Source organism: Erpetoichthys calabaricus, chromosome 13 (assembly GCF_900747795.2).
Source record: "Erpetoichthys calabaricus chromosome 13, fErpCal1.3, whole genome shotgun sequence".
NCBI classification, from domain to species: domain Eukaryota; kingdom Metazoa; phylum Chordata; class Cladistia; order Polypteriformes; family Polypteridae; genus Erpetoichthys; species Erpetoichthys calabaricus.
Window position 1 is genome coordinate 23,097,370 of NC_041406.2, and position 14,871 is coordinate 23,112,240.

A 14,871-nucleotide genomic window follows, 5' to 3' on the forward strand; every position below is an offset into this window, starting at 1 on the left:
ACATCCCAAAACTTCTAGACATTGCTTAACTTAGTTTACACTGGGACATCCAGTTCTCACAGAAACGTGGCCTGTGCAACGTGCAGTGGACAGATGGAAATGTCACGGTAACGAAACACAGCAACCCAAGTCACAATGCCAAGGTTGCTGTCACCTTTACTATGACTTTTTTATGCATGGGGAGTGTGACTTGCATTGGTGATGAATGCGATCAGTTGTCCGCCGATCGTGCTATTTTACATGGCATAATGTGTACTTGACACACATCTGTCTGGCTTCTGGCCTGTGCAATGTGATTCATTGTCAGCGGGTGTCGCCAATGTTCCTTTCTTGTCAGCTATGGCAAGTGTATGCACGCAGTGGTGTTGTTTTCTGTTAGCCATGTGCGTGGCCAAGCAATGTTTGCTATGAGAAGGACAGCCAAAGCATGTGTATGTTCAGCTGTTGTTTTCCTGTCAGCTATGCACCTGGTCGCACCGCCTCTTGCCATGAGAAGGATCCAATGCCCAATTATGTGGTTGAGGTAGTCCTGCATGTCCAATTCATAGGTCATATTATGCGGAGTAAGGCTAAAATTCTCATTTATGATCAAGGTTGAAGGCAAAGTGGTTTGTGACAAACAGACAACCCTTAGCGTGTTACATATAAATAGATACTGACTTCAAATTGTAAGTAAGTGTGGGCATGTGCATGCGTATACACTATACTGGCACCCTGTCCAGTACTGGTCCCTGCTTTTGATCAGACTCTACTAGGACTAACGCTGGCCCACTACAAATTCATTTGGATTAAGTAAGTTGAAAAATGGATCAAAGAATGGATGAACGGATATATACTCCTAAACAATGTTTGTATTTATTGCACTGTACATAAAAACACCAGAAGCTGAAAAATGCAGTGTCATGGAAGAAACAGAGTTAATTACAAGGAAAAACAAACATATTTGCCCTCTATCGTTTACTTCAGGGCGCCAGATTAAAATTAGCGTTACACAACAACAACAAATGAATTTATCTAGCTTGACGTAGCCCCATGTAATAAATGAAGGTCACATTCACTCAGAGCTTTAGGTCATTGCATTGTTTCTTGACTCTCTAATAGATATATGACTGTCCAAAGTAATTAAATAAATTACATTTCTCCTCCTTTCAATGAAATGACCACTTTGTCTGATGCAATAAAAGTAGCCTGTGAGCAATCCAATGTTATCTTCACTTCTTCTTGAACACCTAGGCAGTGTTAAAAAATAAAAATTCCAGGTGTTACTTTAAGTTGTAAATCAGTTGCTTCATTAGAACATTACTGAGACAAATAATACTTTAACCCATAAGATTTTAAGGACTTGATACAATTTTATTTAGTGTATATAATAATTAAGGATGAAAGTTTGTTGTTGTAAGAGGAGACAAAATGAATGTTGCTCTAAACACAAAACTGTTGTATAATTTAACTTTCCTTATATAATCTCATGTACTTTTAAAATTTTTACCTTTCAGAACGTTTATATACTAATTTCTGACTTTGCCAATGAACGGAAAAATAAATTATAATATGAATGGATACATTATAAAGTACCAATTGTTAACTCAAAATCATTAAGCACCTAATACTTAAGCCATGCCCTGAAAAATAGAGTAGCTAATACTTTAGAATTAAGAGGTTTAAATTCAATTCAATGTTATTACCTCAAGTGGGAAATTTCATGTACACAAGCACTCTAAACACATATATAACAGAAAATGTATACATATATACACAACGACTGCACTAAAATAATGGAAAAGCAAGCTTTACTATGAATTGGTAGATTATAAATTCAAAGCACAATTTCATATTTATGAATCTCAAATATGCGCCTCTTTATTGAAAAATACTATAATACTAAAAGCTCTGCACAAGCATATTAAATCCGTAACCTACCATATAGTCAGCACCCATCTCTTCCCTTAACTCATCTAATAAAATACTGGGTTTCAGGGAGCTGAATGTATCCGATTATAAAGTAGGAGGACTACACCTATAACCAGAGTGGTTCTTTGTGAAAAAGATTTAAACTCTTGTGAATACTTGTGAATGATTTATAATGTGAGAGATTTAACAGTAAATGTTAATAACTGCTGTCGTATTTTTTCAAATAATAGCTATACACTATACATTACACAAAGTAAGCTAACACATCATAAACTAAAGTAAAATATGTAACAGCATAAACATTTTTAAAATTCTACTTGAAATTAAACATTTGCTATACTCATTAATGAAAGAAGTAGTCTAGAACAAAAGGTATTAACGAGGACAAAGGTGAAAACTTTTCCCAAGCCATAACATAGCATATATCTGGTAGCTATACAAACACTAATCTACCAGCTGCACCCACTTCTTTCCAATGATAACAATACTCACGCAGGGGAAATGCAGTTGTCCCATTAGTCTGACTGTTCAGTGATACACCATAGGGAGGAACACTCTGATTTAAGTATAAGAGTGAGTTTACAGCAAACACTACAACACCACCTACAAGGAAATATAATTTTAACGTTTATGCTGTCATTACCTTATCTTATTCAGAATTTTGAGTTGGCATCATAAGAAAATAGTTTAGAAGGACCCTACTTGCCTATTGGTTTAGGAACAGCCATCACCTGAGTGCAGTCAAAGGGTAGGTTGCTGAGCGACCAGATGACTGGATGGACTTTTTGCATGATATTGAGAGAAATAGCAACAATGCTGCAAGTGTCTTGTCGGACAGCTACTCGTCTAAAAGATACAGATAATACTTATTTAAAAATTATAAAAACACAAACCCAGAAGAATATAAGTAAAGCCTCGCATTTCTTAGTGACAATATTTTACTATTTGTATGTGCACTTAAAGAACCCTTCTGAATGGTACCAACTACAAATAATCTAGCATTAAAAGCAAGAGAAAATAAAACAATACTAAAGTAGATAAGACAAGTACAATAAAAACTGGTAATCTAGGATATCCTGATGACTGACACTAACTGCAATGTAACTGTTCTTACAAATGATCATTGTTTAACAAGCAACTAATATTTATATGAAATGAATGTTGGGCTTTATAAGTAACATTTACCCTGGCCATGTCTGGTTGGGCTCAAAGAGGATCAGCAGAGTTGGCTCATAATATCCATGCAGAAACTTCATATCAATTATATTAAGTAATTTCTCATCCAGCTCTCTGACATCAATAATATAACTAGGGAGAAAACTAGATTTCTGCCTGGAGAGGGAAAAAAGAAAATGTATATATGTTACAAGTTGAACGTCTGAGTGAGAATGTGAATTTGAATGAAAATGTGGTCAAATAAAATAGAAGAATGTCACCATACCCTTCTCCTACTACACATTCCTGTTCATCAGTTAAAGTGTCTTTTCTGAAAGGCAAAACAACTAGTCGTGTCCCATATATCAGCATAACTGCACAACGATTTTCTGGATCCACTCGAACAATCGGTATATGGACATTTTGTACAAACCCATCCTGCACAAACATATACAAGAAACCTTGTTATTACAATACGTTTAGATAACTGACATATGAGTAAAAGCAAATTAGTCATATTATTCACTGTAAATACAAAACAGAAAAAAAAACTATATTTAAAAGTTATTTTTGAAAAATATAATATTCCATATGTAAGCTACAACCCTTAGACTAATTATAACCCAAAATCTCTCTATTATAAAAAAAGCTTGGAAGGGCTAAGGGCTGTTCAGTCCCTGTACGATCGGTGCCAGAGCTTGGTCCGCATTGCCGGCAGTAAGTCGAACCCGTTTCCAGTGAGAGTTGGACTCCGCCAGGGCTGCCCTTTGTCACTGATTCTGTTCATAACTTTTATGGACAGAATTTCTAGGCGCAGCCAGGGTGTTTAGGGGGTCCGGTTTGGGTCACTGCTTTTTGCACATGATGTTGTCCTGTTTGCTTCATCAGGCCGTGGTCTGCAGCTCTCTCTGGATCGGTTCGCAGCTGAGTGTGAAGCGGCTGGGATGGGAATCAGCACCTCCAAATCCGAGACCATGGTCCTCAGCCGGAAAAGGGTGGAGTGCCCTCTCAGGGTTGGGAGCGAGATCCTGCCTCAAGTGGAGGAGTTCAAGTATCTCGGGGTCTTGTTCACGAGTGAGGGAAGAATGGAGCGTGAGATCGACAGGCGGATCGGTGCGGCGTCCGCAGTGATGCGGGCTCTGCATCGGTCTGTTGTGGTGAAAAAGGAGCTGAGCCATAAGGCAAAGCTCTCAATTTACCGGTCGATCTATGTTCCTACCCTCACCTATGGTCATGAGCTGTGGGTAGTGACTGAAAGAATGAGATCGCGAATACAAGAGGCTGAAATGAGTTTCCTCCACAGGGTGTCTGGGCTGTCCCTTAAAGATAGGGTGAGAAGTTCAGTCATCCGGGAGGGCCTCAGAGTAGAGCCGCTGCTCCTCCGCATCGAGAGGAGTCAGATGAGGTGGCTCGGGCATCTGATCAGGATGCCTCCTGGACGCCTCCCTGGTGAAGTGTTCCGGGCACGTCCAACCGGGAGGAGGCCCCGGGGAAGACCCAGGACACACTGGAGGGACTATGTCTCCCAGCTGGCCTGGGAACGCCTTGGGATTCTCCCGGAAGAACTACAAGAAGTGGCGGGGGAGAGGGAAGTCTCATTTGTGTGAATGCTATTGTCAGAGATATTTCTTGTACGATGTTCACTCATGGGCAATTACACGTTGCTTTGTCACGATGTAATTCCAAACACGGAATCAAAATTCAATGCGATATTAATGAAAAGGTAAAAGCGAAAAGAGATTGAATTATGGACATAGGTGATATGACAGAAGTTCGCTGCGCAAGATGCAGGTCACACGGCATGGCAGCAGCAAGCCAGCAGCTGATCGAGCAAAGAGGTGTAAAAAAAAAAAACAAAAAAAAGAAAAAAAAAAAATTTTCCCATTGTATCACCATTTAAGAGGAGGTGTTGCAGAAGCAACCGTGTTTCCTTGGGGTTCGTTCGTTCGTTCGAAGTGCCCCCAGGGGGGGATTGGCGAGCGAAGCCCCCTAGTATTTTAATATAGAAAAATAAACAACCTTTTTTGAAACTTAAATCTCTTCTCTACAAGACTGTGTTAAAAACTCATTCCTTCTTTATTACACCTCTAATTATCATATGAAAAATTTCTTACTAACCCTCAACTCCGGCTCTTCAAAATAATGAAGTGAAAGAGTTTTCAGATCGTGTGTTCCAGGATCATACTCCACCACTGACAGCTGTGAAAGGAAACATGTAATAAAAATAGTAATTCACTACAAGGGAAGCTTTTGGATGGGTATGATACAGTATTTCAAAATAGGACTATCAGGCTAAAATTTTTAGATGATTAAATTCAACCATTAAAATGAATGGTAACACAGAAAAGTGCTAGACACGGTCAAAAAGAACTTTAGCTATAAATACAAGATGGCCGACAGCGTCCTATAGGATGTGATCACTAAAAAAGGATTTGGAGGTTTATGTTGACACAACATTCTCATCATCTAAACAAACTGCAGAAGCCATTAGGTTATATCATAAAAACTGATGAATATAAATCAAGGGGGGGTTATACTCAGACTATATATTATTCGCTACTAAGACTGCATCCGGAGTATTGTGTGCAGTTCCGGTCACCACATTACAAGGAAGACATTGCAGCACTTGAAGATGTGCAGAGGAGAGCAACCAGGAGCATCTCAGAACTTAAGGATGCGTCGTACTCTGACGGACTCAGAGAATTAATCCTGTTTAATCTTGAACAGAAGAGACTACATGTGGACCTAATCCAAAACTTCAAAACTCTCTGGGGGCACTAATGATGTAGATCCAGCACAATTCTTTCAACTTAATAGTGAATTATGTACTTAAGGACTCCAGTGGAAACTATGGGGAAACGCATTTAGGACTTAAGTCAGAAAACACTTCTTCACACAAAGAGTTATGGGAATCTGGAACAAACTACCGAGCCATGGAGTTGAAGCAGAAACCTTGACAGCCTTTATGAATGATATAGATGAGATACTGGAACAACTTAGCTATTATTAATATAGATGAGATACTGGAACAACTTAGCTATTATTAGCTAAACAAATACAGTGCATCCGGAAAGTATTCACAGCGCATCACTTTTTCCACATTTTGTTATGTTACAGCCTTATTCCAAAATGGATTAAATTCATTTTTTTCCTCAGAATTCCACACACAACACCCCATAATAACGTGAAAAAAGTTTACTTGAGGTTTTTGCAAATTTATTAAAAATAAAAAAACTGAGAAATCACACGTACATAAGTATTCACAGCCTTTGCTCAATACTTTGTCGATGCACCTTTGGCACCAATTACAGACTCTAGTCTTTTTGAATATGATGCCACAAGCTTGGCACACCTATCCTTGGCCAGTTTCGCCCATTCCTCTTTGCAGTACCTCTCAAGCTCCATCAGGTTGGATGGGAAGCGTCAGTGCACAGCCATTTTAAGATCTCTCCAGAGATGTTCAATCGGATTCAAGTCTGGGCTCTGGCTGGGCCACTCAAGGACATTCACAGAGTTGTCCTGAAACCACTCCTTTGATATCTTGGCTGTGTGCTTTGGGTCGTTGTCTTGCTGAAAGATGAACCGTCGCCCCAGTCTGAGGTCAAGAGCACTCTGGAGCAGGTTTTCATCCAGGATGTCTCTGTACATTGCTGCAGTCATCTTTCCCTTTATTCTGACTAGTCTCCCAGTCCCTGCCACTGAAAAACATCCCCACAGCATGATGCTGCCACCTGGTATTGGCCTGGTAATGAGTGGTGCCTGGTTTCCTCCAAACATGACGCCTGGCATTCACACCAAAGCGTTTAATCTTTGTCTCATCAGACCAGAGAATTTTCTTTCTCATGGTCTGAGAGTCCTTCAGGTGCCTTTTGGAAAACTCCAGGCGGGCTGCCTTGTGCCTTTTACTAAGGAGTGGTTTCCGTCTGGCCACTCTACCATACAGGCCTGATTGGTGTATTGCTGCAGATATTTTTGTCCTTCTGGAAGTATCTCCTCTCTCCACAGAGGACCTCTGGAGCTCTGACAAGAGTGACCATCGGGTTCTTGGTCACCTCCCTGACTAAGGCCCTTCTCCCCCGATCGCTCAGTTTAGATAGCCGGCCAGCTCTAGGAAGAGTCCTGGTGGTTTCGAACTTCTTCCACTTACGGATTAACAAAACGTGGAAAAAGTGATGCGCTGTGAATACTTTCCGGATACACTGTATGTTTGTCTTAATGGTTTCCTCTCTTTTGTCAGATTTCTATGTTCTATAACAACAAACGGGGCCACACAATACAAAAATCAAATACCAGCCTCTATTTTAAATATCAGAAGAATCAATATGTTAAAGAGATTTTTTAACAAAAATAATCATAAAGCAATAGATTAAAATTAAATTAAATGTTACTTGTGTTTAGCTCACTGCTACAGATATTTGCATGTTTTTATAGGGCTGAGCAATGGATTTTTAGACTTGACAGTGCAGTTTAGGGCTCCAGGGCCTAACTCTGCAGTTATGCTTGGAAGGTAGAAAATGGCTTAACCTGAGTGCCAGTGACTAAGCATTTTAGTATCCTTGTTAACTCTGGCCTGCTGGGAATGACTTTCAAGCATCTATGCTAGACCTCTTTTGTACTCAACGTCTAAAAGGTGACTACACCAAACATTTTACTACTTAAATATTCTTGCACAGTGTGACATATATTTTAATTAAACAGAAAGGTTCTGGTAAAACAATACATGACAGCGGCATGGAAATGATCAACAGAAATGCTGAAACACCAGTTACTGATGATCAATATAAGTGCCAAAAACATAAATCAGTGAGACAAAATACACAGAAGTAAAACAAGGGCAGTTTGAAAAATCCAACTATAGAAAGATAATCACTTTTATTACCTTAGCATCCTTAAAACTAAGCAAAAGAGCATCCCGCTTAGCTGAAACTAACTGGACACTGGCCATTGACATAACATTTCCAAAAAGCGAAAAGGCTGCCACCTGTTCCAACTTCTCCTTACGGTTTTTACCCTCTTTAAAAAAATACAAAAAAAGAAGTGTAGTTAATTAGCATTTTGAAGTTTAATAAAATTCATACTTTAAAACCTAAACAGGCATGATGAAAATACATTTGCAAATGCTAAAGCCAAACTAGGTGTCTGTCAAATTAAATCAATTTTACAAATGAAACAAAAGCAGAATGAAAAACATCATTCTCTTCTCCCTGAAATCGTCATTCCAACACTAAGTAATTAAAACATGCATTTTAGGGAGATGTGGCCCAACTGCCTATTTATAAACCTGGGACATACCAGTGGACTTGTCTGTCTTGTTTGTGCTCTGTAACAGAGAAACACAAAAAATTTTGTTTATTACAACAGAATATCAATGAGGAAAAATTCTAGAAAAAGCCATTGAATTAGAACAGCATCAGAAATAGTGAGTCATTATCAGTTTGTCCAAAGAATAAAAGATGAGTAACATTAACTCATATACATCAACATTTTACAAAATACAGCACTGTCAAACATAACTTTCAAAACTTTCAAACAAATAGTTATCTGTTTATCCGTGTATGTATGTGTGTGTACACATATATACACTCATATATACATTATAACAATAAAGGCAATTAAAGAAACCCTGTAATAAAGGTAAAATCTCAAAAACAAGAAAAAGCCTTTTCTTACCTCCACATCATGTATCAGACGGTAAACGTACAATTGGGATGTACCGGCCACTACTAGATTTTTCTCCTCACTAGAGAAGAAATTGCAGTAGACTGCAAACTCGACTGCAGTAGGTGGGTGTGCCTGTCTGTAGACTGCATACATCTTCTCTGGGAATGCACCACTCACTCAACAACTGGAGGGGGGGTGGAGGTGGGGGGGGATAAAAAGTGAAGGTAAAAGAATAATACAGTCACTACTGGCTTTACTCTGGAAAGGCAGGTGAAACATCAAACATACATGCATGTATACATACAATGAAATTCAGAGTATGCATATATGCTTATATAAATTACGTGGACATTTTTTATTTCCTGTAAAACTGCTTAATTATTGATACCACACAGGCAAGGACAGTATGATCACACAAATATGATATACTTATATTGGAGTAAGTAAAATAAATGATATTCATTACCAAGTATTTGAAATGATATACATAATATAAGGGTGTTTTGTGTGTTTGTGTATACAATCAAACATGTATAAATACTTCTAGACTCAATGTATATATCTAGACAAGGATATTGTGACCACACTTTTATGATATACTGCATATCGGTGTAAGTAAAAATAAATTAATTCATCAATCTATAAATGGTATTAATTACTAAATTATTTGAGTTGATATGTAGAATGTATGTTCTGACAATTTATATATACGCACACACATTGTATATAAATATATATGTTAAATAGATATAATATTTATGTATGTAAAATATGCATGCACACACACATATATATATATATATATATATATATATATATATATATATATATAATATATATAGTGCATATGAAATGCCCCACTATCACAAACAGAACATTAGACATATTTTGCTGAGAACAGGCCATTCAGCCCAATAAGCTCACCAGTCCAATCCACCCAATTCCTCCAAAATAACAAAAAAGTCGATTTCTGAAGGTTCCTAAAATTCTGCTCCTCGTCACACTATTTTGTAACTTATTTCATCTGTCTGTGGTGTGATGTGTGAAGAAAAACTTCCTAATGTTTGTGTGAAATTTACCCTTAAGTTTCCAACTGTGTCCCCGTGTTCTCGATGAACTCATTTAAAGTCACCGTCTTGATCCACCGCATTAATACCCTTCATAATTTTAAACTCTTCAGTCATGTCACCACTTAAGTCTTCTTATTCTTAAACCGAGACAGGTTTAGCTCCTTCAATCTCTCCTCATACTTCTCAGTCTCAGAATCAGCCTTGTCGCTCCTCTCTTGACTTGCCCTAGCAATACTATGCCTTTTGTTTTTTTATAATACGGTGACCAAAACTGAGCACAGTACTCCAGGTTAGGCCTCACCAGTGTGTTACAAAGCTAAAAGCACCTCCTCCCTTGACTTGTACTCCACACAATGGGATACTACATAACCTAATATCTTATTAGCTTTCTTAAATGCACAAGTCCAGCAAGTGAAGCATCACTAGTTCAATACACAGCTTAAGCATAACCTCCTTTGACTTGTACTTCACAAATCAGAGCGCTATATACCCTAACATTCTGTTAGCCTTCTTAATGGCTTCTGAACAAGATAGATAGATAGATAGATAGATAGATAGATAGATAGATAGATAGATAGATAGATAGATAGATAGATAGATAGATAGATAGAGGTGCTATATTATAGATACTACATATACAATTCCCTAACATACATATAACTTGTATATGAGATTGAACAATTTCATTCCCAGAATAGCCGTGTGGTGTTGGCCCTACTATAAAGTTCTACTGAAACGCTGAAGCTGTTGAAATAGGCATATGGTGAGGATGCTATGAAAAAGTCAAGTGTCTTTAAGTGGCATAAAAGATTCAAGGTGGGGCAAGGAGATGTGAATAATGATACCAGAAGTGAACCATCCATCATGCCCAAAGTCATAATGCACTTGGTGTCAATTACAAATATGGACCTTCCACCCTGTTCACCTGACTAAGCCCTTGTGATTTCTGGGTCTTTCCAAAAATAAAAACTGCCATGAAAGGACAAAGATTTGTAGATATTTTTCATATCCAGTGTAATTTGACAACGGAACTTTATTCCAGAAAAAGAGTTTCAGGTATTTCTCCAGCAATGGCAACGTCATCTAACTAAATGCATAGCTGTGGAAGAAAATTACTTGGAAGGTACGCACATATTTTTTGCTACAAGCTCATTAGTGGAATCAAATTGTCATACCTCATATACACTGTACATAATAATACAATTTTATTAAATAAATATAAAAGATCCAAAAAGAAAAGCAGCTTCTTTATGCTATAGAAAACTCTGCTAAAACATACATAGATACAGAGAGCTATAGATACACACACACACACACATATATATATATATATATATATATATACTGATAAAATATACAATACATATATAATGCCCCAATATAGAGAATAATTAATAAAATAATTTAAAAAATAACAATTAAATATTATAAAAATAAACATAAAAGAACCAGAAAGGAAAACAGCTTAGTCATACGATGGAAGACTCTGCGTATGAATTAAAGGAGTGTTTCTTTGTTAAAAAAAAATAAAAAAAATCAACTTCCATACAAAACAAGACTATTATCAAACATGTATCATGAACATTGTTTTCACTTAATCAAGCCAATATATGTAAAAATCAGTGTGAATATTTTCAACTTTTAGAACAATATATGACAGCATTTTCTCTATTAGGTCTTTTTACAGTAATAAATTAATCTTTTTAATAGTGATAATAAGTACTCTTCTGTGTATAGTTTTGCATATGAATCACAAATTAAATAAAAATTAAAAAAAGGATACAGGCAGAACTCAAACCACAATGCCACAGACTTGTACTCAGACCTGCCTCCATCTGTGCTATTCTGCCACTGCCACAGACTGGCACTAAGATTGCCCCTTCTAAGCACCAATCCATCACAACTTTCTCGGTTATTTTTTCACAATAAAATGAATCAGGGCTATGACATAATCCATTAGTGAGAATGGTTTACCCTTAAGATTGTCTGCAAATAGTCAGGTCAGTAAGGCAATCAGGATCATGTCATTTTATTTACACTGACATATATATAAATATATATGCATATGGAATACTGTGGAGAAGAGATTAAATAAAACACAACTTCATCCATTCATTCGTCTTTCAAACCCACTTATCCACAGCAGGGTTGCGGGGAAGCTGGAGCCGATGCCAGCAATCACAGGGCACAAGTCAGGCTCAATCCAGTTAACCGTACAGTCGTGAGGAGGCTGTGCCCACATAGCACCTCCATTCTCCTACGTCCTTCACGGAGTCGGGTAAAATGAATGGACAAGACTGCACGTTGTGGCCTTCATGAACACTCTGTTATTTTGTTTCGTTTGTAATTGGGTTGATTTTTTTAACCCCTGTACGTTGCACATTAAGAGATGATGTGCACTTTAAAATTTTGCAGCTCTTGTGGATTATAATTTAATTTTAAAGAGTTAAATCTGAAAGCACCATTTCATTAGGAAAAAAAAACTTTAAAGGAACAAAGCAATTTCTCAAAGTTTCGATTCTTTTCCCCACTGATGTGCAGTGGAGATTCTTGGATCCTGGCAAATGGGTGGGCAAGACAAGGGGGCACGTTTGTGATTTAACCTCCTCGCACGCTGAATTTCTCACTTTAAAGTTCTTAGAAGGTGGGAAGTCTGGTCGGGACTCCGTGACCTTGTTCAGAAGCGCCTTGGAATGGCACGCATGTTATGGAAAAATAATCCATGTCAAATAAGGAATCACTGCCAGCGCAAATCCCGGCACAAATGAACTCGAAGTATAACAAACTCCGGGACAATAAAAGGCATTATTTTGCAGACAAGCACGCGCAAGCACAATCCACTGCGTTTTTTTTTATTGTTTTCTGTATTCATTTCCATTTTTACATTATAGGTGAAAATCATTTATTTACACAGAACAATAAAATGGTTTGTTCGGTTTCAAATTCGCGAGTCGAGAACTGGAAGCGCTTAGCAAGGAACACAAGTCCTTTCCTGTGGCGGTCCTGTTTTTTACCTACCGATCGTCTATACCGGGCAAGCGTCTCGGTAAAGGTTCTCGTGTCAGTCTGCTATACGCATTGTATCTTATCCTGGTTAGTTCACATACGGCATATACATATTTTCCCCAGACCTCGTCCCTCATTCATCCTCATCCCCGCCATGCCGCAGTGGCTTTCGTGACTGACAGTAAATACCGCCCGATTGAGAAACGAGGAACAAAATTAGAAAGGTTCCGAAGTCCTCGGAACACTTTATTTCCTGGGGTCCGAGTATCTCATATACCACGCTCATGAAACACAAACTTACGGCATATGGAAATAAACTTCCACTTAAATAAAGAAACAGCGTGAATATGCACGCCAGTTGCAATATTTAAACTCGATTGGAACAACATTCACGTTTTACTGCAGAACCCTGATCAAAAAAGCACACACGAGTCGGGGGAAGAGAAAAGTTACGACACACAGGGGGAGGAGTCCAGGTATCTCAAGTTACTAAAGAGAAGTGCGGTGTTTTTACAGCAGGGATGTGCTTTGGTGGTCAGTTTAAATAAGCAGGTATAAATTCACGTTGAAGGGAGTTATGGATATTTTGCTTTTCTAATTGGTAGAGGAAAAATATAGCATTTTTTCATTAAGCAATGTGAACACTTACGCCACTAACAGTGCAACGTCTAATTTTATTCTAAAAAAAATCACGTACAAATTGTTGTTCAGTTACAAATGATCGGACAGACGCGTATTGATTAGAGGTTTTATATCAGAAGGTGTCATACTCCAAAATTATACATTCATGCTCCCAGTTGAGGCCATTCATACATACGGCCCAGGATCACAGGAACCGTTCGGCAGTTTATCACATACTTGCGGCAGCTCTGACAGCCATAGCAGGATACACATTAATTAAGTACATTTCATATGTAATTATCCAAAGAACCCGGAGTTGTATTTGTAGAATGATTTAAGAAAGGAAATCAAAAGTTTATATTGTAGCTTCGCTCCCAAGGCCCCACAATGGCTGGATTCTCTGCTCTTTACATGGCTCTTTGAGGTGGCTGCTTGCCTTTTGCCGCACTCGTTGGAAAAAAACGCAATCGACTGTGCGGCTCTCCTGCTATTGCAATGCCAGCTCGTTCTTTTGGGAACTCGTCCCTAGATTATGTAACTAGTCCAGCGCCGTTACATAGCCCTGCCTTCAAAGTCGTTGACCCCAGCGGCCACTTCCAACTTTTTGGAACGGCGGGGTGGTCATCTCTTCCCGCTTCGGTCGTGCAGCCGTTATTGAGGGCACATCAGTAGGGATCGAGAGCGCAATGCTGTCAGATGCCGCAGCAGGGATGTTGCGTGCTGGACTGGCATGTGGCACAATCGGGATGTTAAATGCCATGCTGTTGTTATAGAATTTTAATCAATGCATGATAATTAGTTTTACATTTCAATACGAGTATATACTTAAAAGAAGTTGTAACAATGGATTATTAAGGAAAAGGATTGAATGTAACTAAGGGGTTAACTAAACGTGGCTTAAAGCTTGGGCACAGGAGATAACGGAAGAATCGACACGTATGCAAAGTTACTGGTGACTGTAGTTGATTGGCTAAGATGATAGAATTCTGCATATTAATAGTCAGATGACGTGATGGATTAGATAAGGTAATGGCAATAGAAAGGAATAAAAGGGAACGAAGTGTATTAATGATTGCTCACACCATGGACTGCTCAGACACTTGAGCATATCTGTTTGCAAATAAAGAATTGTTCTGCATTGCCATCTGGTCTCCGAGAAAACAGAGGAAGGTTTTTTTTTTTTTTTTTTCCAGAACATTGTTTGGTGTAGCAGGGGGTGTTCAACGCTTGTCAGTTGTAGGCAAACCTCCCAGTATGGAGATGCAGATGTACTGGTCTCATTGCCGTTTTCCTTTACTGAACTGGCGCGGCAAACCACGTTTCATGTCAGGATCTCATCTTTGAGACCCTCCCTTCACTTTGGCTTTACGATCTACTTTGTCTATTGCTTGCACATTTTTCCCAGCGTTCCCTGCTTTCAACAGCTCATTTGGGGTCAGCGGTAACT

The 14,871-nt window shown here is 38.4% G+C and overlaps 1 protein-coding gene across 2 annotated transcripts in view; it reads right to left on the reverse strand.

Moving 5' to 3' along the window:
* The window catches only part of cpsf1 (cleavage and polyadenylation specific factor 1), an 86,974-nt gene extending 73,295 nt beyond the window's left edge, over nucleotides 1-13,679 (reverse strand). Inside the window, exons 1-10 of one of the 2 annotated variants that reach the window (XM_028818030.2) lie at nucleotides 13,662-13,679; nucleotides 8,737-8,911; nucleotides 8,359-8,386; nucleotides 7,946-8,079; nucleotides 5,185-5,265; nucleotides 3,353-3,504; nucleotides 3,097-3,243; nucleotides 2,618-2,757; nucleotides 2,404-2,514; nucleotides 1,136-1,229 (exon numbers count right to left, since the gene is read on the reverse strand). In XM_028818030.2, coding sequence (XP_028673863.1) covers nucleotides 1,136-1,229; nucleotides 2,404-2,514; nucleotides 2,618-2,757; nucleotides 3,097-3,243; nucleotides 3,353-3,504; nucleotides 5,185-5,265; nucleotides 7,946-8,079; nucleotides 8,359-8,386; nucleotides 8,737-8,880 — 1,031 coding nt within the window. In that variant the 5' untranslated portion in view covers nucleotides 8,881-8,911; nucleotides 13,662-13,679. Of the gene's footprint in view, nucleotides 1-1,135; nucleotides 1,230-2,403; nucleotides 2,515-2,617; nucleotides 2,758-3,096; nucleotides 3,244-3,352; nucleotides 3,505-5,184; nucleotides 5,266-7,945; nucleotides 8,080-8,358; nucleotides 8,387-8,736; nucleotides 8,912-12,815; nucleotides 12,995-13,661 lie in introns of those variants that run through there. The other variant, XM_028818029.2, reaches the window with a different exon arrangement.
* Between the last annotated feature and the right edge of the window lie 1,192 nt (nucleotides 13,680-14,871).